At 48.1% G+C, this 27,094-nt stretch overlaps 1 protein-coding gene across 1 annotated transcript in view; it reads left to right on the top strand.

Annotated features, from left to right (window-relative positions):
- Positions 1-27,094, top strand: part of PDXK (pyridoxal kinase) — a 664,932-nt gene that overhangs the window by 325,989 nt on the left and 311,849 nt on the right. Inside the window, exon 2 of the mRNA XM_069635674.1 lies at positions 18,697-18,751. Within this exon, the coding sequence (XP_069491775.1) occupies positions 18,697-18,751 (55 nt within the window). The remainder of the gene's footprint in view (positions 1-18,696; positions 18,752-27,094) is intronic.

A 27,094-nucleotide genomic window follows, 5' to 3' on the forward strand; every position in this document is an offset into this window, starting at 1 on the left:
TAGCATCAGGGCCTTCTGTACTCAAGTCTTTTTGCTTATCAAAGTCTCTTCATTCGGAGGGCCTGGTGCGACCAAATAAACATAGTTATTTTCCTCTTTCAGATTTTCACAAGTACTCAATTTAGGTGATTCACTATTCACCCTGGATCCCGTTCAGCACCTTGGATCCACCCTCATCAGGGCTCAGATCCTCTTAACATAATATTCATAGGATATTCTTTTTTCGGATGACTCGCATTTCACTCTGAATCCCCCTCAGCTGTGCTCAGATCCCTTTTAACACAATTACTCTCCCTCGGCTGGCCTCAGACCAATTTCAATTAACATCAACTATCAAAGACTTTTGAATGTGTGCAGGGTTTGGCTTGACCCGTTGCAGGACCACTTCGATTTCACAATTCCTTTCCTTTTAACATTTGCCATCTTTCAGTTGAATACCTAACAAACTTTCGAATGAGCACCCACATGGTGCCGGAACAATTTGTCTACGGTATCGTATCTTGGCTTCAAAGTTCAGTCACTCATCTGCTGTTTTAATTATATTTGCGTTCCCTGCCACATATGCTTCAAACATTGTTCTCTTCAGTTTTCTCTATACAATGTTGTTGCTTGCAACATTGGCTTCAACACAGACCGGTTTGGTATCAGTCTCGCCAACTCACCGGCTGCGCTGACTTCACTGGTGCTGCTTTGTTGTAGGAGCCAATGTAAGGAAGGCGTTGTATCAAATTAAGACAGACACAAGTGATCACAGTCCAAGGGTGTTTATTAAACTGTAAAAAGAGTGGGATTAACGCCTAATCTAAACCTAAATCTAAGATGGGAGAAAGCTATGACCATCAAATAATAATAATAATACCATCCTGGTGGAGTCTAGTCAAAATAAAAAGGGCCTATACTAAGAAAACCTATTACCAATCCTTACCGCTATGCTACACAATAGTGTGGGATAATATTCACAAGATAAGAAAAGTGTTCACAAAACGATAATTCATGATGTTATGGCCGGGTCTCCCTTCCCCACATTTTTAGCATGGGGCAAGGTGGTACTCTTGAGCACAGCACACTCCTGCACTTCTCTGGTACGAGTGTTCTGTTTCTGTTCTCTATATCAGGGCCTTCTGTGCCTAAGTCTCTTTTCATGCAAAGTCTCTTGCTTCAGAGGGCCTGATATGCCAATATGCCAAAAACAACAAAAGTTCCTTCTGCTAATCTTCATGTCAGATGATTACCGTTCACCCTTGGATCCTCCTGAACCGGGCTCTGATCCTTTTCTCAGTTGTTAGCCTCCCTCAGTCTGGCTCAGACCAAGCACTCACTGTGGACATTCCTCAGTCACAATGTAGTTCACTTAACTTCTTCACAGAGTGGGATTCACTTCCCTATGCTTTTCTCTTGACGTCCCTCTGTCGGGTTCACTACCGCTTTTCAATCATCTCTTCATTTGTAATATTCAAAAGTCTCAATGTCTTTTTAAACAATCTCCCAATGTTCAAGTTCGGTCCCACTCATCTGGACTCAGACCTTCCAAAGCCCTTGCCAATTTTAAACAGAGACTTCCGAAGGGTGATCACGTCTCACCGGGTCAATGTTAGCCTATGGCAAATGCGGGCTTCACAAAAACACAGTTTGCACAGTGTTCCCCTCAGCTGGGCGCAAACACCTTTTCCACAACTCCCTCAGTCGAGTTCATAATTTCACAATCCTTCAAACTTCTACAACGTTTCAAGAACTTTCGATTGTACAAGGGATTTGGTTTGACCCTTGTATGACCACCTTGACACCTTACACTGGCCTTCCCTATGGCTTCTTGGAACTTGTTGTTTCACCACTTTTGTACTTTCATTCTCTTTGTTCAGGAGAGGGGTACCAGCTAGAGACCTTCCGACGAGCACCAACGTGGTGTCGGGCCACTCTATCTCTGGTACCAAGTTCGTTCACAACAATGACCTCTGTCTATTTATCTTCTTAATGTGGCCACTGCAAACTTAAGCCTAACACAGTCCGGTCCACTATCAGATTCTTCGGACTCTTCGGCTGTGCTGAACTCGGCATTTCTTTTGCCGCTGGAGTAAAGGACGGTACCACAATGGCACAATGGCTACCACTGCGGGAGGGTTCCACGTACCGTTGACTTCTGTCACATCATTCGCCAGCTGCGATTCCCGGTCTTCTGGTTCCTTTGTGGGAGGCTTTGCGGGTCTGGGTTGAAAACGGTAAGGGCAACTGCCTCCTTGACGTCCTTTCAGATCTTGCGGCCTTTCTCCTCTGTTTGAACTGCCGTCATGGAATAACTGTTTCCTCGTGCGTTCGGCCACGCTCAGAGTGTGCTTTCGTGCTCCGCCATTTATCACTATGGGGAAAGGGAAGGGAAGTCAGGTGTGTGTAATCCTCTGAAATTGCCTGGCTCTGCCTGACCGTTGTGTTGGGACATGTCCGGTATATGGCTTTGGTGTTAGTCTGTCGTCTTCCATGGTAATCGGTCTGTGGGAAAGGGTTTGTGTCAATAAAGTGGGGGGGGGGGGGCTCGTTTTTAGATATCCTATGGGGTAGGATGGGGTGAAGGTGCCATAAGGAAGGGGGTACCGTGTCTCACCTTTCGGCATCCCACTTCCACTCCCCCAAGACGTCTCACCCAGGTGATCTTCCCTCACTGGTCCACCCCCAGGAACTGGATCCAAAAGAGATGGGCGTATTAAACTGCCATCTTGGTACTGCTCCGCGTTTTATCCGTGTGGAGAAGTGTGATGGAAGTCAGATGTATGTAATGATTGGTCATTGCCTGACTTTGCCTGACCATTGTATTGGGACATGTCAGGTATACGGCTAGAGTGTTAGTCCGTTTTCTCTCACAGTTTGTTTATTTATTTGTATGGCTTACCCAAACCGAGAGTAACTGGGCGCCTTGCATAGAAAAAGTTAACAAGAATACTTAGGCATGGTTACAGGAAAATGACAGAGATAAAAATAGCAAGGGGTTACTTACAAGAATACTTTAGACTTGGTTACAAAAGTTTGTATAAGTAGAAAGGATAGTGGGGAGGTGCAGTGATAAGTTCTATCTGTTAGGTATAGACATATGTACACATTTCAGGAATACTTGGGCGTAGTTACAATGATAAAAGCAGTAGGAATATCATACATTGGTAAATGTTCAATTTACTAATTAATTACAAATACAAATACAGGAAGATATATTCATATGTACCAGTGGTGCAGGTTACTTTTAGTCAGTGCGGGGCTTGTTAGTACTTAACATACTAGACCCTGTCTATCCCCCCTGCCTCTAAGTCTGGTCCTGGGTGTCATTATTCAAGAGCCATTTTATAATGTTACGTCTGAACATGTAGCATGGTTGCTCAACTCTTAGTGCGAGAGGTAGGGCGTTCCAAGCTTGGGCTGCCATGACAGGGAAGCTTGTTCCACCTGCTTTTTTTTATTTGAATCTATGCACAATTAGATGTGTTGAGTTGGTGGACCTAGTAGGGCGTGTGGAGCATTGTCTGGTAATTCTCTCGGTTAGATAGACAGGTGCTGAGAGGTTAAGGCAGTTATGCGTGATGGCCAGGGTTTTCTGCATGATTTTGTCTTTGGTGGAAAGCCATTTGACCTGTCTTCTGTGATTAGATGTGGTCATGCCATGGTATGCCATGTGCTGCTCTTAAGGCGCTCTTTTGTAGTATTTGGATTTTCTTGATGATGTTTTTGTTGACTCCCAGATACAAAGCATTACAATAATCCAGCTTGGATAGTATGCGAGCTCGAGTGAGGGCAGTGCAGTTTTCTTTAGAGAGGAAGGGTCTACATGCTCTGATTAGCTTACAGGTGTAAGCTGTGGCTGATGCCATGGCACTGACTTGTTTGTTGAGGGTGAAGGCAGAGTCAAGGTGAAAACCTAGTGTTTTTACTTCACTTACCACTTTAATATCATTGCCATCAATATTAAAGGTGGTATAGTTTGAGACTAGTTTATTAAGGTTGGATGTAGAGCCAAGTATTAGAGGTTCGGTCTTATCATCGTTCAGGCAAAGGCCCTGTGCAGCCATCCAGGCCTGGATGATAAGGTAGATTTTGTTAATCAAAGCCAGGTCCTTGTCATATTTACCTAAAACAGGTATGATGATCTGGGTGTCGATCTGCATAGTTAGTGTAGGTGACACCCAGAAGATCTAGGTCATCGAACAATGGCTTTGTGAAGATATTATACAGTGTAGGGGAGCCACATGAGCCCTGTGACAGTGAGCTGTCAGTGAGAAAGTGTTTGTGTTGGAAAAGGAGCCCAGGGAGGGAGTTCAGTTCCTAAGTATCGTACCTAGTAGGATGGGGGTAAAGGTGTTACAGGGAAGGGGATACTGTGTATCGTCATCCGGTGTCCCACTTCCACTCCCCGAAGACCCCTCATCCAGGTGATCTTCCCGCACTGGTCCACACCCAGGAACTGGATCCAAAAGCGATGGGCGTGTCCTGGCCACCTGGATGACAGATCCTCGGCGAGTAGCGGGTGAGACACCTTCAGGTTTCTCACAGGGTCGCACCCCTTCTCATCTTCAAAGAAGATGGAAAAAAGGCGATATAGATCACCTTCCACCTCCTCCGATTCCTCTGCTGAGAGAAGTATTACCTGTCCAACAAGTCGTCAACTCCTGCTGAGTGGGAGGCTTTCAGACAGGAAATGTTGAACATTTTGAAGGAGTCCCGACCCCCTCAAAAGAGAAAACTAAAACAATGCTCCTGTCGCGCCTTTAAAAGCCGACAAGGAAGGGGCTAAGGCTAAATCCTGCGCTCCTTCGCGCCCGGGACATAGTCCATTAACCCCACAAGAACCTGCAAGGTCTCGGCTCGAAGAAAAATCATCGAAGACTCTATCGAGTTGGGGTTCAAGCCATTTGAAGGCTCTGTCGATGCCAAAGTCATTGAAAACATCAATGCTGTTAGTGTCAAAACCATCGAAGCCATCGGTGTCGAACCATTAACGCCACTGGTGTCAAAGCATCAATGCCAAAGCATCAATGCCATCGGGGTTGAAGCATCGAAGCCATCGTTTTGGGTGGATAGCTCAGCGGCAAAGCGATTGGCTGAAAAGTAAGACGACGTGGAACAACACAGGTTCGATCCACGTGTCTGCGCTTAGAAACCGCTGTGTATTAAGTGTGTTATAAATAAACAATTATATATATCAGGGTTGAAGTCTTCGATGCCTTTATCGACTAAACCTACAATGTTCCTTAAGGAGGTTGAAAAAACCTATAAACCTTTACCTAGGAAGAATTCTTTCAAATCTTTGTCTTCCATTTATGAAGAACCCGAACCTTCAGACCAGGATACTCCTCCTTTTGGGTTGGAGTTTGGCACACCTAACGTCCCAGAGGCCGTTATCTCTGTAGAGTCCAGGTTAAAGAACTTGTATGAAAATCTTCAATCGGCAGGTGGCATAGACACGTCACCAGATCTTGAGTTTGGCAAACCAGACCCGGCAGACCATGCAGATGCCTCTTACAGGCAGTTTATGACCAGACTAATAGACTTTCTAGGATGGGGGATGGGGCAGGTCTGCTCCTCCATTTGAGCGAGACGGACATACTTGACAAGGGTCCTCAGAAGGATCCTGAACTTCCTTTCCATATCGCCCCACAAAAAAAGTAAAAGGCAAATTGGGAGGCACCCGAAGCAAGTCCAGCGGTGAATAAGAACCTCACCAAAAAGGACAGGCCATTGAGTAGTAATCCTGACTGTTTGTCAAAACATCCTACACCAGAGAGCCTGTTAGTTCAGGCAGTGACATCTACTTCTAAGCAAGCGGCTTATCCAACCATCGCGCCAGACAGGGACAATAAGCATTTTGACGCTTGGGCAAAGACAATGGATAACTCCCACCTTTCCCTATTCCACAAGGTGTACCTACTTAATGAAACTGGCTAAGCTGCTCGTCAGTCGCCAGTAAGTGTCCATAACTGAAACCATCCGACTCTAACCCATCTGACCCTAGCACTATTCCTAACTTAAAGTCAGGAGAAGGTTTTCCTTCTCCAGAGGTTTCTTGGCTCATCTCTAATCCACTTTTCAATAGATGATCTTCAGATAGTCTATAGTGATTACTTTCATCAGGTCGTACAGTTCCGTGACGAAGGTCAAGGACCTTTGTTTCATTTCTTGTATCCTTCTATAAGGGTGGATCTTCTCTCCTATACACAATGTGTTTCAAAGCGCTTCAAGGCAACGGAGGGAACAAGAGAAAATACAATGACATTGTTACAGGCCATGAACAGTAAGGATGTGAAATTAACTATCATACTCAGCATGACATTTCAGATCGTGCAAGAGCTTTAACACAGATAGGAAGGCAATGGGAAACAGACAGGCGACTACCATACTAGGCCTGATGACATTTCTGGTAGAGCCAGAGATTAACAAGAGGTGAGGGAGAAAGGGAGGAGAAAGGAAGGAGAGAAGGTAGAGGTACAAAACAAGCAACTATCAGACTAGGCCTGGCGACATGTCAGATAGTGCTGGTGGGGGGAGGGGGAAAACAAGTAAGGGAAGGGGGAAGGAGACCAACAATTGTTGCCATCATACTAGGTCCAAGGACAATTCTGATAGAGTAAGAGCATAGAAAAAAGTAAGGGAGGGTGAGAGGAGAGGGGAGAGGAGGAGAGAACAGAGAATAAAAACAGTGAAAAAAGAGCAGAGGAGCAGAGGGGAGAGCGAGTACAGTTGCAGAGGTCAGTAAAGCATGCAATGTTGTAGGGAAGATTAGATGTGAGCAAGGATTCAAGATGACGATGGTCACTGCCTGATTAAGGGTCACCCTGAGTACGAGATCCAGGGGAGGTCCAGCAGGAGAGTCGAGAAGGTGAAGCACCAAGAGTCAATGTGTCCAAAAGTCAACATCCAAGCATTGGCAACAGGTTGATGATGGTGAAACCATACTGAAACAAGATAACTCCAGTAGTGATTAGGTGAAGGGGGGGGTGGAGGTAAGGGGGAGGAGAAGGAGATCAGTCAAGCAGGGTGGGGGGCGGACAACATGTGGGGCCAGAAAAGGGGGGTACAGAGGACATTACAGGGGACCTGGAAGGGCGTGGGTGCTATAGAGGACATTGCGGGGGACCAGTAAGGGAGTGGGGGGTACATAGGACATCACGGGGGACCAGGAAGGGGGTGGGGGTTACAGAGGACATCACAGGGGATCAGGAAGGGGGTGGGGGCTTTAGAGGACATCACGGGGGACAAGGAAGGGGGTTGGGGGTACAGAGGACATCATGGGAGACCAGGAAGGGGGTGGGGGGTACAGAGGACATCACGGGGGACAAGGTAGGGGGTGGGGGGTACAGAGAACATCACAGTAGACCGGGAAGGGAGTGGGGGGTACAGAGAACATCACAGGGACCAGGAAAGGGGTGGGGGGATCAGAGGACATCACGAGTGACCCGGATGGGGATGGGGGTACAGCAGACATCACAGGGGAGCAGGATGCGGGAGCGTTCTGGTGGTGGACAGGGGGCAGACAGGGGCCCCATTGCGGGCTTTTCGGGCCGGCTCCCACTTCGTAGTAGCACAGAAAAGCATCCTGCAATAGGTCCTGAGCTGAACAGAGAAATTAAGGATAACCAGATAACTCAAGAATAGACTGAAATGAACAACAATCTGTTACATGGGAAGACATTTCCAGATGGAACAGGATATTTGGGGTGCTCACTTTAAAGAATCATGTTTTCTCTCTTGACTGTGACGAGTATGGTATTCCAGTAATGATTCTCATACTCTCCTCCATGTGTCCCATTATCCCTGTTACCTTTCGTGTTTAGGGTTTTTTGTTTGTTGAGGATCAGCTTCCTTTCCTCTTTCTCTGGCATCTCGGGGATTTCTCGCCCGCTTTTCCTCGCTTCGCTTGTCCTGGATGGCGCTCCGGGCTCGCTGATGCAGCTTATCTGGGATCTGCTGTGGTAAAACGGTTCCCCTGCGCTAGTAGCGCTTCCTTTTTCGCTTTCAGTTGTGGACTCTCTTCTCCTCCACATGTCCTCGTCTTCTCAGTAGAATTGGAGCTTGAAAGGAGGTTTTTAATTTTACGTTGGCCATAACAGATATTGGCCTTTTCTTCACAGATGTTATCAGGAAGGTTAAAAGATTCTACTTTGGCAGGTCTTCTATGGAGTTCCTTCTGGGAACGGGAGATCCTTGTTCCCAAAGGGGGAATCTCTCCCGGTGAGGTCTATCTTGCCTCTACCCCTACGCAGGGTATTGCGGAGCAGTCTCACCTTCCTAGCCTCACGGGGTGATGGGGATCCCCCTTTCGCAGAAGGAACAAATTCCTGCGATTCGTCACAATATGCAGATTTTTGAAGTAGTAAAGTTTGTGTTTGAAGCCACCTTGCACAGTTGTCAGAAATGTTGCATACTCTGTGTAGTGACCTGGCAGACACATTGGCATTTTCTGATACTGTGCCACTGGCACGCGGATACTGGGCAAATAAGACAAATGCATGCCAACTTGTCTATCATAAAGTAATTTGCATAACATCTGATTGAAATCCAACAAATTTACAGTTTATAATTTGTAATAGTTATTGGACTGATTTTCTGTCAATGTAGCTCAAAGGAAAAGCACCCAAATACTTCAATAAAATGCTCTTCACTTCCTAACTATGTGTTCACCAATGTAACAGGACGTGTGCTTTATAAAATCTTTCATAAGGGGGGACAACCGCACGCCAAACCTCAGTAAAGTGATCTTTGAATCCCACCACAGTGTGGGCAGTGTTACTGGTCTTGTGCTCTTCTAAGTGCACCATTTGCCACAATGGAGCCACACATTCCTTGGGAGAGAACTATAACATCCACAGGTCATTTTTGTTTTAAATGCTCCAACTCATGGCCAATCTTACTGTCCAAGCCCACTTAATTAAAATACAGCAAGAAACAAGAAACAAGAAACAGGAAACGAAACACGACATCAAAGAACTTTGCAAAATCATTGAATTGATAAAAACAACAACAACAAAAAATGCAGCATTTCCCACTGAATAAGCTGAAGGTTTCCTATGGGAGAACTCCAATCACTCTGTAATGTTTCTGAAGTGTGGCCGTGTTTTTAACAGTTTTGCTGGTCCCGAGTCTCTACAGACATCCTGCCTGCCACTTCATAGACTAAACATTCCCTGTAAACACATTGGGCTGAAATGAAGTTAAAGGCCCTTGTAGATTATCTGGAGCAGAGTTCCAATTGATCAAGATTACTGGGAATTCCTGCTCATTAGCGTAGACTCTGTTACGGGTGACCCTCCCAATGTGCATTGCCCCTTTAAGGGGATGTGTTCCTCCCACGTGTGTTGCCCCTTTAAGAGGGGCCATGACTGTGTCATGGCCCAAGCTAATAAAAGGAGCTCCTGCAGGCACGTGAGACAGAGCGGCTGCAGACTCCCAAAGAGGAACGACTGAGTCCGTGTCTCATTATCAATGTAGGCCCCAGGCCTACACGTGGAGGCACATGCCTGCACGCCCAGACACTGAGGAACCCGCATGCCAGGATGGCAGCCGAGGTCCCCTCAGTCAGAGGCCTGGCAGGCTGTGACCCCACGCCAGGGTGCCGAGGCCCATGGCACCCGGGGCCATGCCGGATGTCCATGGCAGGCCCCCACCCCACACATGGTGGGCCTGCACGGCGCTAGCAGAGATAGCGCCCAGGGGCGCCTGCCGGATGACCATGGCAGGCGACCCCCAACAGACTCTAAGCAGTATTAAGTTTCTTTAAAGTATCATTTTGGTTGGAATCATTTTTCTACCAACAGGATGCTGATGCTGCTCACCTCTCCATTTGATGAAAGGTTGGGGGTCCCTGTCTTAGTGGATGTTTGATGTCCACGACAAAGAAGCAAATCTCTTAAAGGGGCAGCGCCTGCAGAGCGTTGTGCCCTGGAAGCACACAGAGCTCTTTCCTTTGGGGAAGGAGAGTCCCTCTTCTGTTTTCTCAAGCATAGGCGCTGTCTCCCTCCGAGGGACAGTGGGCTGCTGTGGCTGTCCTCGGTCCTGAGACGGGAACTAAGTGGGTGAGGGAGAAGGGGATACTCCTCATGCCTCCGCCCGGGCCCATCACCCACTTTCTCTGAGAGTTACCCGGTGCCTTTGATCACCCCACTAGATATGCCTCGAGCAAGTCGGGTGCAGTCTGTGGTGCAGGCTGAACAGAGGCAGTGTCGGCCCCTCTTCTGCCCATGTACGCTTCCATGTCTTCTGGGCAGAGCTCTGGCCAGGCTTTCACTCTAGGCCACATTCCTACCCTATGTGCCTTTGCAATAGTCTCACACATGCCTGCAAGGCCTACACCGTAGTGCCAAACAGTCCACTTCTATTTCACAAACCTCTAGATCTCCGAGACTGGTAATCTGGGTAGGACTCAGTATAGTCTCATATCAGAGGGCGACTCCCCTCTGGTTGTAAATTGCCAAACTCCAATTTCGGACAGCTCTTGCATCCACCTGGAAGCTTTAGGGTACAGATTTAGTACTGTGCAAGACGGATCTCACTGGACTAGGCACTCCCTCCAGCCACCCCTCGGCAATCTCCTGCTATTATTTCCCCTCCAGCTTCCCACGCCTTTTCACTTAATATTTATGGCTATCGGTCCAGTGCCGGATGAAGAGGAGTCTGGCTTCATGGGGGCCCATTTCAAAATGCTTTGTGGCCCCCTTGCCTATCTCTGGGTAGGCCCGTCTGAGGCAGCTATGTACTGCACAGTTGATAATGGTGATGTTTCCTAATGCAGACTCCAGTGGGTGACTTCCCTGGTTTTATTCACTTAGGGGGCATAACATGAACCCCACATGGACCTCATTCATCCCTAAGCATAACCTACCAAAACCTGAGAAAGGTTAGGGGGAGGGAGAGGAAGACATCCCCCTAACATTGTGAACGGAAGACCAGAGGGGATGGAGTCATCCTCCTGGTCGAGAAGATTAAGGAAAGCAGTACACGAAGGACCAGGGAAAGGATGGGTCCTTGATGACGGCACAGGTAGGCAAGGCTGTGGTAGGCATCTTCTTTACTTGGATACCGGCAGGTAAGTACAGTAGGATCTTCAGGTATCCAAATACATAGGAGACATCACTGGCACTCATTCAGTCCAGCAGCTCATTTCCACCTGCCTTTCAGAGAACACTCACACACCTACACTCTCAGACCATTCCATAGTCAAGCATTCTGCAAGCATGCACAGCACCCAGGCTCACAAGACAGGAATAAGGGAAAAAGCAAGACATAACGCCTAACCAGGAAGAAACCAACAGTGAAGACAACTGTGGGTAATGAGGAATGCTGATGTTTCATTGAACTGTGTTTTGAGAATTTTTAATCCCAGAACGTTGGGTTTTCCTCTAAACGACATTGCCGCCTAGGGAAGGGAGGCATTCCCTGGGGATTCAGTTTCACAGTGGAACTCATGGAGTTTGCAGTCCGGGGAAGGGAGGCATTCCCTCGGGGTACAATCTCACAGTGGAACTCTTGGAGATTGCAGCCTGGGGAAAGGAAGCATTCCCTCGGGGTACAATCTCACAGTGGAACTCTTGGAGATTGCAGCCTGGGGAAAGGAAGCATTCCCTCGGGGTACAATCTCACAGTGGAACTCTTGGAGATTGCAGCCTGGGGGAGGGAGGCATTCCCTCGGGGTACAATCTCACAGTGGAACTCTTGGAGATTGCAGCCTGGGGGAGGGAGGCATTCCCTCGGGGTACAATCTCACAGTGGAACTCTTGGAGATTGCAGCCTGGGGGAGGGAGGCATTCCCTCGGGGTACAATCTCACAGTGGAACTCTTGGAGATTGCAGCCTGGTGAAAGGAAGCATTCCCTCGGGGTACAATCTCACAGTGGAACTCTTGGAGATTGCAGCCTGGGGGAGGGAGGCATTCCCTCGGGGTACAATCTCACAGTGGAACTCTTGGAGATTGCAGCCTGGGGGAGGGAGGCATTCCCTCGGGGTACAATCTCACAGTGGAACTCTTGGAGATTGCAGCCTGGGGAAGGAAGTCATTCCCTCGGGGTACAATCTCACAGTGGAACTCTTGGAGATTGCAGCCTGGGGAAAGGAGGCATTCCCTCGGGGTACAATCTCACAGTGGAACTCTTGGAGATTGCAGCCTGGGGAAGGGAGACATTCCCTTTGGAGATTGCAGCCTGGGGAAAGGAAGCATTCCCTCGGGGTACAATCTCACAGTGGAACTCTTGGAGATTGCAGCCTGGGGAAAGGAAGCATTCCCTCGGGGTACAATCTCACAGTGGAACCTTTGGAGATTCACCATGTCTTTAGTTTAGTATTTAATGTAAGCAAAGGAAATAGGTTTCTGACACAGGACTGTGGACTCTTTATTTTGGGAATCTCAACAGACTCCATAGTACTTTTAGTTGTGGCAGGGAACCCTCTCTTAAAATAGGGTAAGATATATTTACTTTTCCTTTTTGCACTTAAATAAACTTCTCTGCCAACCAACATGCCAACATTGTATCAGACTCATAATTCCGCACCCAGCAAAGTTTCATTTACAGGCTTAATCCCCATTTAGTGACGCAGCTGGTAAAATGGTTCCCCAAAACACTTTGAATGGCTATCTGGGACTTAAGTACATTTATTGTACTCGCTTTTGGTTTGTCTTTTAAAAGCCCAAGACAGGTAAGGGCCTCAACAGCTTGAGGCAACGCCGGCAGGCAAGCTCTTCCTTTCTGACTGTCTGCATGCTCCCAAATCCCTCCCAGGCAATCTGGTGCTGCCTTGGAAAAGGCTACTGCATTCAGCTCCTTCTGGAAAAGGCCTTCTTAAGGAGAATTCCCACCGGTTACACCCAGGTGGAACCCCAATCACTTCTTCTCATGTCGGACAGGCTCTCTTCCTTTGCTGCTTTCCCAACAACTCGCCCAACTTCCCGTCTTGAAGTTTAAATACTCCATAAACTCCACCCATGCAGCTTCATTTAATGTGACCGGTTTTCTTCACATACTGCACCCACTGGATTCCTCCTCATTGCTTTGATTGGCCCAGTGTATGTTGCCATGTGATAAGGACATGTATTTAATTTAGTTAGCCCACGCCTCAAGAATCATAATCAAATTGGACTGAAATATATTTTCCTTAGGTGGAATCGCAAAGAAATTTCTGAACTCAGAATGTACGTGCATGCAGAAGACTTATTAAAATAATTCAGGCTTGGTGAACAGGTTGTAGAGAGTGGCTGCGGTACATGAACCCTGGGGGACTCCACAGTTGATGGTGGTGGGGGCTGCATTGGCAAGAACCCAGTACACCACCTTAGCCCTTCCTTCTGAGAAGGAGGATATCCAGGAGGAAGCTTTATCAGAGAAGTGGGCCGCATTAGATAGATGGGATGTGAGGATGTCATGGTCAACGAGATCAAATGCTGCGGAGAGATCAAGGAGGAGCAGGAGTGCTGGATTGCCTTTGTCCATCATTTTAGTGATTTGGTTTTTTAAGTCTAGGAGTGCAGTTTCTGTGCCATGGCCTTTGCGGAAGCCTGATTGCCTGCGTCCTAGGATGGCATTGGATTCCAGGTATTGGTGGATTTGGATGTGGGCGGCTTTGTCAAGAATTTTGAGGAGAAAGGGGACAGTGGTGATTGGGCGGTCGTTGTTAGGGCAGGCAGGGTCCAGAGTAGGTTTTTTTTAAGAGTGGGCGAACCCAGGCTTCTTTTAGGCTTTGTGGGACAATACTGGAAGTGAATGAGGCATTAATAAAAGCTGTGATGATGGGGACCAGAGAATCTGCACATTCTTTAATGATGGTCGGGGGGCAGATGCCCCTTTACATGTGGAGGGTTTGATGTGTTTGAAGAGGTCCTTGACTTCTGTCTCGGTGACATTCCTAAATAGGAAGAGAGGGGTTTGGTTGATCAGGTTGGGTGGAGTGGATGGGGGTGAGGCACCTAGATTGAGAAGGGTTTTCCGTTGTGTAGATATTTTTCCTTGGAGCATCTTGACTTTGTTTATTAGAGCGGCCTGTATTTTGGAGCACCAGGTTTCGTTTTTGATGATTTCATCAGGACATGAAGCAGGGGTGATGAGATCTTTGAAAATCGTCAATATTTCTTTGGATTTAGAGATCCTTTGATTGAATAATTCTGAGTTAGCTAGGAATATGGCTTTTTTGTACGAGGATGATGTTTTTCTGAATTCATCTAGAGAGGATTGATCATGCGAGGATTGCCACTTTGTTAGAGCTTGGCGTTTACTTGTACGTAACATGGACAGTTCTTCCGTGAACCAAACATTAGAATGCATTGATTCCTTTTCTTTTTTTTCTTCTAATGGTGCTGTGGCCTCAATGGCTTGGGTGAGGGCATGAGCATAAGTGTTGGCAATCGAGATGGTGTCGTTGAAGGAGGGATGTTTAAGTTCAGGGATGTCGAGAAGAGGTGTGATGTTGATTTTGGTACGTTTTTTTTAGAGCTTCTGACTTTAGCCGGTGGGGCATATAAGAGCACCTTGCGAGTAGGGAGTGTGGGAATGGAGAAGTGGATACAGTGGTGGTCAGTCAAGGGGAGTTCTGAGATGTTAGTAATGGAAGTGGAGCAGTTGTGGTCTGCAATCCCGTCAATGGATCTGCTTTCGCAGTGAGTAGAAGAGGTGATTTTGTGTTGAAACCCAACATTGGATAGCTCCTTGGCTAATGAGGCGGCCGTTTTGTCCTTCGGGTCATGCAGGCCTAGGTTAAGAGCACCTAGTAAGATGGATTTGGTTGAGCTTTTTAGGTTGTTTCCTAAGGTTTGGAGGAGGTGTTTTTGGAAGTCAGTTGGGGAACCTGGTGGCCTATAGGTAATAAAGTTGTTGATGGTGGAGTTTGGGGAGAGTGACAGTTTGGCAGTGAGGAGATCAGCGTGGTTATCCCACTGTTGGTTTGGAGGTTTTTCGGTCCTGTCTAAGGATAGTATAGCCTTAGGGAGAGCAAGGGAGATGGATGGGCCTGATGCTTCATAGAGCCATGTTTCGGTGATTGCAAGTATGTAAAGGTTGTGAGTGGTGAAGAGGTCATTGATCTCCAGTACATGAGCTGGGAGGGAGCGTTGATGAGTGCGCATTTGAGTTTAGTGTAGGATTTAACGGGTGGTTGATGGGCACTAGTGCTAGAGTTAGGTCTAGGGTAAGTGGTGAGTGGTCGGCAGGGAGGAAGGGGGGTTTGGGGTTGTGCGTCGTGTGATGGGTGTGAAGAAGGGGGTTAGGAAGCTGGTGGGTAGAATGGTGTGTGTGGGTTGAAGCAGTGAAGGTCCGGGAGCTGAGTTTGAGGTTTCTGAGGTAAGTGGTATCTGGTGGAGTACTACGGTGCATCATGGGGTGTGATTTGGTGCAAGCTCTGAGTCTAGGGAGCCTGTGGTGGAGCAAGGGCTGGGCCTTGTAGTTGATGGTGTGAATGCTTAGCTGGGTGTTTTGCCTAGCAGGGGCTTGTCTGGGGTCTGGTGAAGGCAGGAGTTCTCTGTGCGTGCGAAACATGCCGCTGTTTGGCCAGAGCGCGCGAGTGGTGAGTATTATAAAAAGGATAGTGAGGTGGAGTGCGGTGCGTTCAGATGGGGGTGCTGACATGTGTGGTCTGGATTGATGCATTGGAGTGAATGTATTGGTGGTAATATGCCCTGTGCAGGTTCAGCAATAGACAGTAGGTAATTGCAATATTACAGTAGGGATAGCATGGCAATTCCAATCAGGAATGTATTGCGTGAGGAACAATACGTAGACTCTGGTGCTGATAACAAAAGGCTAGTACAGAAGCAGTTTAGTTAATAGGTCAAAGATAGTAACAATAGGCTAGTACAGAAGCAGTTTAGCTAATAGGTCAAAGATAGTAACAACATGCTAGTTCAGAAGCATAGCTAGCGAATCAATTGCTGGGTACGATAGGCTAACTTTCTGTTGAATAAAACTGTTCTTTGTGACATTTCTGGACTTTTCCATTTTTGGGTATGGGATTTCCCCTGGCCCGCCCTCTTGCATCCAATGTTACCCCGTATCCAGGGCGATGAGATCTGATGGGGAACGCGCCCATGTGCATAACATCGATAGGGTCTATGATGTGCATGATATGAACAGATGCCGGTCTCCCCCTAATGAAGACTGACTGTTCTCTGTCGATGCTTGTAGGGAGAATGGTAGCCAACCTAACCTATAGTTTGGCACCAGGGCTATGTTGCTCTCTCAGTCCTCCTTCAGGAGCACTGAGATCCTGCCACCTCCCAAGCATGAAAACATAGGGAGAATGGTAGCCAACCTAACCTATAGTTTAGCATCAGGGCCATGGTGGGATCTCAGTCCTCCTTCTGGAGCACTGAGATCCTGCCACCTCCAAAGCATGAACACATAGGGAGAATGATAGCCAACCTAGCCTATAGTTTAGCATCAGGGCCATGGTGGGATCTCAGTCCTCCTTCTGGAGCACTGAGATCCTGCCACCTCCAAAGCATGAACACATAGGGAGAATGATAGCCAAAGCATGAACACATAGGGAGAATGATAGCCAACCTAACCTATAGTTTGGTATCAGTGGTGGGATCTCAGTCCTCCTTCAGGAGCACTGACATCCTGCCACCTCCCAAGCATGAACACATAGGGAGCATGGTAGCCAACCTAACCTATAGTTTGGTATCAGTGGTGGGATCTCAGTCCTCCTTCAGGAGCACTGACATCCTGCCACCTCCCAAGCATGAACACATAGGGAGCATGGTAGCCAACCTAACCTATAGTTTGGTATCAGTGGTGGGATCTCAGTCCTCCTTCGGGAGCACTGACATCCTGCCACCTCCCCAGCATGAGCACATAGGGAGAATGGTAGCAACCTAACCTATAGTTTGGCATCAGTGGTGGGATCTCAGTCCTCCTTCGGGAGCACTGACATCCTGCCACCTCCCCAGCATGAACACATAGGGAGAGTGGTAGAAACCTAACCTATAGTTTGGCATCAGTGGTGGGATCTCAGTCCTCCTTCGGGAGCACTGACATCCTGCCACCTCCCAAGCATGAACACATAGGGAGAATGGTAGCAACCTAACCTATAGTTTGGCATCAGTGTTGGGATCTCAGTCCTCCTTCGGGAGCACTGACATCCTGCCACCTCCCCAGCATGAACACATAGGGAGAATGGTAGCAACCTAACCTATAGTTTGGCATCAGTGGTGGGATCTCAGTCCTCCTTCGGGAGCACTGACATCCTGCCACCTCCCCAGCATGAACACATAGGGAGAATGGTAGAAACCTAACCTATAGTTTGGCATCAGTGGTGGGATCTCAGTCCTCCTTCAGAAGCACTGACATCCTGCCACCTCCCCAGCATGAACACATAGGGAGAATGGTAGCAACCTAACCTATAGTTTGGCACCAGGGCTATGTTGGTCTCTCAGTCCTCCTTCAGGAGCCAACAGTTTTGACGTGTGTTACGTGAAAAAGGTTGTTTGTTGCTACTGTAGGTATTGAGATCACATGTACCTTAGCGATGTGCCAGGCAGGGGTGTTTCTAGGTCTGGAAAAGATTTGGGGCTTCGCTAATATCGGGACTGTCAGGACTCGGGTCTAGCTAGCTTTTTGGTTGTAACCCCATAGCTTCTGTCCGGGGCTACAACCAAAAGACCTGGGTTTTTAGCCCCTAAGCCCCCCCACCCCCCAGTAACGCTTCTGGTGCCTAGTGTTACAATAAGTTCAACAAGTCATTGTCATTTGTTGGGCTTTGCTAGGATGTGTTATCATGGAACCTGTTCCAGTAAGGAACTTCCATTGTTGACTGGTCCTTTTCTAGCTTTGCCATTCATCAAAAGCAACTAGCACAGTTTGCTGGGCTTTTCCAGATGTCGGCACTGGACTTGCATCATATAATTAAAACATGCGCATGTTATTAATGTAATTTTCTGATGTTTATAGAGCTTCATGTAGATGAGCCACTTCTAAGCTCTGTATTAATGCTATTTTTTACCCACTGGTGGTACTCGAGTCATGACCCTCAGAATGAAGAAGGGCCTAGTAGGCGCCGCCAGGGGGTCCGGCCTGGCGCATGGCATTGCCCCTTTCCCAAAGCCAGCATGGCGAACATGAGCCATCCATCTTGCATGGCATGCAGCTATTACCCAGAGGGTAACATGTGCCCACGAACTACCACCATTGTGCAGCATGTGCCTTATTAATTCTATAGTCTAGATATTACAATCCTATATTTAGGTACTCTCGCCATAAACTAGGCATCCCATTAAATGCTCATGGCCTCACACAATTGGCCAGGTATTGTTAACTTTGTGTAGTTACTTGGATCACATGACAACAGGACTGCTTCACCTCATAACTTGCCTACTCATCTGGTCTCCCCCTATAGTGTTTTGAGGTAGCTTCAAGGCGCTCTTTGTAACCTAACCTTATTTAATGAAGCTGGGAACTACCTTCTCTTTCACACTCCTCTTCCATTCTCCCGCGGCCTCTGAACGCTGCGTTCAACTGAAGGGCAGCTATTGGCTCTTGCTTGTAAACATACACATGGGATAATTAATAAAATGTTATTTAATTTGCAATGTATTCCTGATTTTAGGGGGGTGCAGTACGGGGTAGTAGTAGAGGAGCAACGTGGAGGGTGGGGCGTAGTCTGGGGTGTCAGCCTGGGTGCAATATTGTCTAGGAACTGCCCTGCATAACCCTGTGTCCAGCATTTCCACTGAACTTGAATTTTTGTGTTCCAGGTGCTGGGATTTGAGGTGGACACAGTGAACTCTGTCCAGTTTTCAAACCACACAGGTAAGGACTCAGAGGACCTAGCTGTTTCTGATGTGCATTGAGGGGGCGGGGTGGCGGTAAGGACTCAGAGGACCTAGCTGTTTCTGATGTGCATTGAGGGGGCGGGGTGGCGTTAAGGACTCAGAGGACCTAGCTGTTTCTGATGTGCATTGAGGGGGCGGGGTGGCGGTAAGGACTCAGAGGACCTAGCTGTTTCTGATGTGCATTGAGGGGGCGGGGTGGCGGTAAGGACTCAGAGGACCTAGCTGTTTCTGATGTGCATTGAGGGGGCGGGTGGCGGTAAGGACTCAGAGGACCTAGCTGTTTCTGATGTGCATTGAGGGGGCGGGGTGGCGGTAAGGACTCAGAGGACCTAGCTGTTTCTGATGTGCATTGAGGGGGCGGGGTGGCCAAAGGTGACAATGTGACTGCTTTCTGTTGTTGTAAGGACTCCCTGTTTGAGGATTGGGGGTTGGAGGAGAGGGGCCCTTATAGACTCTCTGTTGATGCTACTGCTAAGTGTCCATGCACTTCACAGCCCTGACTAGACTGGCTGGCACCGCAAGTATGCACATGGACGCCCTATGTGGCATGCACATGGACGCCCTATGTGGCATGCAAATGGACGGCCTATGTGGCATGTGGCGGCAGGCTTGCGAGATCTGGCATGAAGGAAAGTAACTAGGAACAGGGACCTCCTACCAGTAAGCACAGACACTCACTCCTACCAATATGCGGACTCTCCACTTCACACCAACAAACAATACAATATAGCTACATCCCTCAATCAATTTTGGCCCAGCTGCACACATACCTACACTGCTCCTTGAACACCCCAACAGTCTGATAGAACGCAGCTATACCCCACAAATTAATCAGCCGAGCTGCACACAATATCTTACACCGGCCACACGGCTGCCAAAATGCAGACTCAGAGACCAACTACCTTGCTGCACAAATTCCACTGACCTCTCACAACCACTGCACCACACCTAGCATTACAAGGCGGCCTCCTCTACGCACATCACACTAGCTGCACACATACTGAGTCCACCCAAGCACTATATGCTACCCTAATCTCTCCACTGACCTAAACTACGGTCCCCAAGGGTGTTCAACCCACAGCGCTCTGGTATATAAGGCACTATACAAATGCACAACAACACCACATGGGTGGAGAGAATGCTGCTGGATAATCACCCATGCTGGATGACTCCACAAAGAGACACCTATTGCGAATAGGCAGAGCAACAAAGTAGTGCTCCCTCTGTTTACAGCAGGGCCCCTGCTGCTGGTGTGAGAGCATGAGGGAAGCTTTGCACTGAGGGTATTCTAGAAGAGAGGCACTAGGCTGGTGGTGTGAGGGCATGAGAGGGACTTTGCACTGAGGGTTGTTGGAAGAGGGGCCCTAGGCTGGTGGTGTGAGGTGCTTTGCACTGAGGGTCTTTTAGAAGAGAGGCCCAATGCTAGTGGTGTGAGGGCATGAGGGGGGGCTTTGCACTGAGGGTTGTTGGAAGAGAGGCCCTAGGCTGGTGGTGTGAGGGCATAGGGGGGCTTTTCACTGAGGCTTGTTGGAAGAGGGGCCCTAGGCTGGTGGTGTGAGGGCATGAGGGGGGCTTTGCACTGTGGGTTGTTGGAATAGGGGCCCTAGGCTGGTGGTGTGAGGACATGAGGGGGCTTTTCACTGAGGTTTGTTGGAAGAGGGGCCCTAGGCTGGTGGTGTGAAATCATGAGGGGGTCTTTGCACTGAGGGCTGTTGGGAGTGGGGCCCTAGGCTGGTGGCGCAAGGGGCTTCACACTGCGGGTCTGTTGGAAACGAGGGCCTAGGCTGGTGTTATGAGGGCATGACAAGGGATTTGCACTGAGGGTTGTTGCAAGAAAGGCCCCAGGCTGGTCGTGTGAAGGCATGAGTGGGGCTTTGCAATGACGGTGTGTTAGAAGAAGAGTCTGTGGTAGATCAGGAGATGGACAGGGTGGCGTTCTGGATGAATATTTCCTATTATAAAACAAAAGGCCTAAGCTGTCCCTTAGCTTAAGATTCTCAGCCCTATTATATAAAAAACAACATAAAATGGTGCTTGTCAGGACTTCTTAGAAAACAAGAAAAGTTCTTTGTCCAGAATGCTTTGCTAACATGAGTTCTGTCCCTACCACTACAAAAGAAAAACATACACTTAGCAAAGGTACAATGGGGGCCCTTGCCCAAACAGATAGAAAAAAAGTGATTGGTTTCTGATACCCCATCCTGATGTTTCTATCAAGAATAGGGCCCTTGCCCAGATGCACAGTTCAACCAAGTACACAGAACGCCTCTTCAATCTTTCTCTCCTTCTGTCTTTTGCCAGTCTGGTTGTCTCTCTTTCCTCTGGTGGACGGAATGTCTCTTCCATCTTTCTCTCCTTCGGTCTTTTGCCAGTCTGTTTATCTCTTTCCTCTGGTGCATGGAATGTCTCTGCAATCTTTCTCTCCTTTGTTCTTGTGCCAGTCTGTTTATCTCTCTCTGAAATCTTTCTCTCCTTCTGTCTTTTTCCAGTCTGTTTATCTCTTTCCTCTGTGCATGGAATGTCTCTTCAATCTTTCTCTCCTTCTGTCTTTTGCCAGTCTGTTTATCTCTCTTTCCCCTGGTGGACGGAACGCCTCTTCAATCTTTCTCTCCTTCGGTCTTTTGCCAGTCTGTTTATCTCTCTTTCCTGTGGTGCATGGACTGTCTCTTCGATCTTTCTCTCCTTTGCTATTTGTTAGAATGGATTTCTAAACTCTGCTCTGGTGAACAGATGTTTAGGTGGTAACCCTTGTTAGTGAAACAGGGAACACTTCTGGGAAGATAGCCAGACCAATTCACGGTAGCTTGTAGAGCAGTCAAGGCTAAGCCACAGGAGGAGTGGGGGTGATGTAAGGTCTTGCGTGAGCACACATTGTAGGACGAAAAGAATTACCCTTAGACAGTAGTATATCAAAAATACACTGTTTATTAGCCCCAGAACAAACACAAGTGAAAAATGGAAAACACAGTAATAGCACTACTTAAACACATACTATGTAAAATATATGTACAGTCACTTTTCGGTCAATGCGGTAAAGTGAAGATTTCCCCCCAAAATCTGTCAGGAGGGAAAGCAAACAAAGTTTAATACATTGGCCAACTCCTAAGATGGATAACCTTAATTAACTTATTAAGTCCAGCCCTACAAAGAGTGGATCCTTTTGCTCAGTGTCAGTGTCAAGTTTGTCCGTAAAAGCGCTTGTGATGTGTAATGCTACAAAGTACAATATTCAATGGGAAGGAAAAGATAGAGGGAGGATTCTGCAGTGTGGAAATTTGATTCCGAGAGTCAGAGGAGAGTCTGCTATGGAGAACAAAACTACCCCCAACTTTCGAACGGCTTTAGGAAGTAGAAGCCACCCAAGCCTAGGCCAGGACCACAAGGGATCCTTTGTGTGTAGAAACGGGTTGGATGAACTAGGGGCCACCGGTAAGTGGTATGATTACTCACCATCCTTAGCTCACTCCGGGTCCAAACTTTGCAAGTTTGGAGATGGTCGCCTGGAGTACAAAATCCCCTCCTTGGTTAAGCTTCAAAGTGCACGGGCGCTGCAGGTGCAGATGCGGGTCCGGTTTACAACTGGAGCTGGATCTCTCATCAGAAATGCAGGACAAAGAAAGCACTGATGCAGTTGGTCTCAGGGCACTTGAAGAATGGCGGGAAAGTCACCAGCAGCGACCTCCACTGCTGCACAGTGACGCAGGGCAAGTTTCACAGACTGACGCACGCTCCTCTCTCGCGGCCCAAAGAAGCGGGGTCAATGAAATTTGGTAAGGAGATGCTTTTCCGTGCGAAGTACGATTTCCCCAAAACTCGAGACAATTCTTGATAAAGCAACGCTCCAACGCAGGTGCCAAGGTTCAAGCTGGTCAGTCCGCTGGAGGGCCCAGGACACTTCTGAGAAGGCTTGTTTGCAGGGCAACAGGGAGGCATTGAGAGTGATTGGTCCAACCACTCCAAGGGGTTGAAGCATCTTTGCAGGTCTTTGGAGATAGAGTGCAAAGCAGGGCTCTACGGGGACATCAGCAAGCTCAGGGTGCCAAACCTTCTCTGCTTGGTTCCGGACAGTCCTTGAATCTGCTTCGCTTCTCTGGATACTTGGCTCCGTGTATAGGTCGATTCGGGCCTATTGGTGATCTGCAGGTCTGCACTCAAGCTCCCTCTAGTGAGTGGTCTCACCCAGCTGGCCAATGAGTTGATCTGCCCCACTCATGCACGCCAGCAGTGGTCCTATCAGGGACCACTGCATCTCTCAGGCTCTCCTGCCCACCAGACATTCTGGCACCAGCAGTGTGGATTGGGACCAGACAGTCCCAGCCCACTTCCTGGGTACCTACACACTTGACATGCATTAGCCCTCGAAGAACGACGGCTTTCGTGGGTGAATACATGCCCAAATAAGGACTCCATGTGTCACAAAGACCAGGAAGAAGGCCAACGGCCAAAATGGCCCAAGGAAAAAAAAAAGAACTTGTGGCACAGCCATGACAGACACTAGCCACAGTCCTGAGCCAAACACAATATGTTCTATGGCGTGGATCCTGTCCTGCGGTATGCTGGGGTTTATTCTCTCCGTCACTCGGTACATTCTATAGCGTGGATTCTGTCCTGCGGTATGCTGGAGTTTATTCTCTCCATTGCTCAGTATGTTCTATGGTGTGGATTCTGGGTATGCTGGAGTTTATTCGCTGTCGCTCAATACATTCTATGGTGTGGATTCTGTCCTGTGATATGCTGGAGTTTATTCTTTGCATCACTCAGTACATTCTATGGCATGGATTCTGGGTATGCTGGAGTGTATTCTCTCTGTCGCTCAGTACATTCTATGGCATGGATTCTGGGTATGCTGGAGTGTATTCTCTCTGTCGCTCAGTACATTCTATGGCGTGGATTCTGTCCTGTGGTATGCTGGAGTTTATTCTCACCATCGCTCAGTATGTTCTATGGCGTGGATTCTGTCCTGCGGTATGCTGGAGTTTATTTTCTCCGTCACTTAGTACTTTCTATGGCGGGGATTCTGTCTTGCGATATGCTGGGGTTTATTCTCTCCGTCACTCGGTACATTCTGTAACGTGGATTCTGTCCTGCGGTATGCTGGAGTTTATTCTCTCCATTGCTCAGTATGTTCTATGGTGTGGATTCTGGGTATGCTGGAGTTTATTCTCTGTCGCTCAGTACATTCTATGGTGTGGATTATGTCCTGTGATATGCTGGATTTTATTCTCTCCGTTGCTCAGTACGGTCTATGGCGTGGATTCTTTCCTGCCATATGGTGGAGTTTATTCTCTCCGTCGCTCAGTACATTCCATGGCATGGATTCTGTTCTGAGGTAAGCTGAAATTTATTCTCGCTGTCGCTCAGTACATTCTATGGCATGGATTCTGTTCTGTGGTATGCTGGAGTTTATTTTCTCTGTCGCTAAGTACATTCTATGGTGTGGAGTCTGTCCTGTGGTATGCAGGAGTTTATTCTCTCCATCGCTCAGTATGTTCTATGGTGCGGATTCTGTCCTGCGATATGGTGGAGTTTATTCTCTCGGTCGCTCAGTACATTCCATGGCATGGATTCTGTTCTGAGGTAAGCTGAAATGTATTCTCGCTGTCGCTCAGTACATTCTATGGCATGGATTCTGTTCTGTGGTATGCTGGAGTTTATTCTCTCCGTCGCTCAGTATGTCCTGTGGCATGACTTCTGTCCTATGGTATGCTGGCGTTTATTCTCTCCATCGCTCAGTACATTGAATGGCGTGGATTCTGTCCTGCGACATGGTGGTTTATTCTCTGTTGCTCAGCACATTCTATGGCGTGCATTCTGTACTGCGATATGATGGAATTTATTTTCTCTGTCGCTCAGTACATTCTATGGTGTGGATTCTGTCCTGTGGTATGCTGGGGTTTATCCTCCTTGTCGCTCGGTACATTCTGTCGTCGATTCTGTCCTGCGATATGGTGGTTTATTCTCTCCGTCGCTCAGTACATTCTATGGCGTGGATTCTGTCCTGTGATATGTTGGAGTTTATTCTCTCCGCCGCTCAGTACATTCTGTGGCATGGATTCTGTCCTGTTGTGAAATGGTGAGGTTTATTCTCTCTGTCGCTCAGTACATTAGAGGGGATTGGGTCCTCCGACGTATTCCATATCTATGAGAGTAATCACAGCTGTGCTTCTTAGAAAAATCTTTTGGCGTCTGCGTCCTGCATCGATGACGTCGATACGTTGTCCTTGAGGGCCTCCGTCGAGCCGACGTCACCGGATGTTATAAGTAGGGCGCACGACGCCCGTAGCCTCAGTTCCGTTTTTTCCGCGAACGTGTTCGTTTTCGGAGATCTCGGCGCGCCTCGGTTCTTCTGAGCACTGGCGTAACAGGGGCCCCCGCACCACCCGCAGTGCGGGGGGGGGCCCATGAGTACATGTTCTGGAAGGGGCCCCCACTTGGAGTAAAATATTTTTTTTTATTTTTTACAAATTTCTTTTTTTTTTTTACATTTTCTTTTTGAATTCACTCTGCATTTCTAAAGAAATTATTTATGTAACAGAAATAATTTCTTTATGAAGGCAGAGTGCATACAAACAGTCCGGGGCTACCCCCACCCCATGACATGAAGATCCTAGGCTGGAGGCCTTCATGTCATGGGGTGGGGGAACCCTATGACTTCAAAAATAAAAAAAGTCACTCTGCCTTCATAAAGACATTATTTCCGTTATGGTTCAGTCCTTAACGGAAATAATTTCTTTAGGAAGTCAGAGTGACTTCAAAAAGAAACAATGGGCTTCATTACGAGCATGGCAGTAGCCGTGCCAGTATGGCAGGCACGGCTACCGCCATGCTTGCTACCGGCACCGCCTCCCGCGATTGGGCAATACTGGGCCCATTACGAGATGAATGGGCCGATAATTGCCCATTTCCGGGTGGCGGTATTGCTAGGCTCCCGATCCTCATTCTGCCCAATATGGCAGAATGGGGGTGGGGAGCATGGTTGCGCCGGCACCGTTGATAATGGTGCCAGCGCTATTATGAGTTATGCTTGCGGGTGCCGCACCACCCGCCAGGTAAGACCTGGCGGGCTCTCGGGAACCCGCGAACAGAACTCGTAATGCGGCGGAATGGTATGAACGGTGCTGGTGCCTTACCGGCACCATTCATACCGTCACCGCCAGGGTCCTAATGAGGCCCAATGTATTTTTGAAGTATTATGGTTCCCTTCAACCCATGGCGTGTCCGTGTGCAAGTGTACGGTGAAAGGATGCACACTTAAATGTATGGGTGGCTGGGTGTGCGTGTACGGTGAAAGGATGCACACTTAAATGTATGGGTGGCTGGGTGTGCGTGTACGGTGAAAGGATGCACACTTAAATGTATGGGTGGCTGCCTGGGTGTGCCTGTACGGTGAAAGGATGCACACTTAAATGTATGGGTGGCTACCTGGGTGTGCCTGTACGGTGAAAGGATGCACACTTAAATGTATGGGTGGCTGCCTGGGTGTGCCTGTATGGTGAAAGAGTGCACTCTTAAATATATGGATGGCTGGGTGTGCGTGTGTAAATATGGTGAATGGTGTGTTTGCTTGTGTTCAGGGGCGCAACAAAACCTACATTTCAGGGGGGGCTAACTTTTCAAATGTTGGGAGAGGTGCAAACGTCATGTGTGGTGGGGAGGAGCAAACTTATTTGTGTGGGGGCATCTAACTTCTTTACGCATTTTAATGAGACTATTCTAGTGGAGCTTCAATGTTACAAGCAGTTAACTCTCTCCTTTATGTCTGAAAGCACCCACTTATGGGCTGCTGTGAGAACGACTGGTCTCCTGTTTCCGCTCTACCCTTCCAATCGCTCCCATGCCATGCAAGTACTAAACCCACATCACAATTTCAGTTACTTAAAAAATTGGGCATTTGAATGCAGGTACAAACAGTGAAATGCTGTACATTAGTAATTGCTGGGCCGGGCCCTTGTTAACGGCAAAACCCAGGTTCAGTTTAACATCTGTGTCCTTTTCTGTCCGGCAACTGCTCTGTAGGTCAGCCAGGTCAAGTCAACATAGCCCACAATTTCAGTGGGAGTGGTCCGGGGGGGGGGGGGGGGGTTTGGGAGTGCTGAAGCCCAGTCAGCTCAATGCTGTTGCACCACTACTTGTGTTTAATGCCTTGATTACGTATTGGTAATCTGCATTAGTCCTAGCCCTATTCTTCCTCGTCCCAGTACTTGTGTATGAGGCAGTACTTGTGTATGAGGCACTGTGCCTCATACGTAAGCACTGGGACAAGGAAGAGGGATTGAGGTAATTCCGGGCCAATTAGCTGATTTTGGAGGTTGGGGTAGGG

The sequence above is a fragment of the Ambystoma mexicanum genome, chromosome 7p, assembly GCF_040938575.1.
Source record: "Ambystoma mexicanum isolate Mex_15411 chromosome 7p, UKY_AmexF1_1, whole genome shotgun sequence".
Classification (NCBI taxonomy): domain Eukaryota; kingdom Metazoa; phylum Chordata; class Amphibia; order Caudata; family Ambystomatidae; genus Ambystoma; species Ambystoma mexicanum.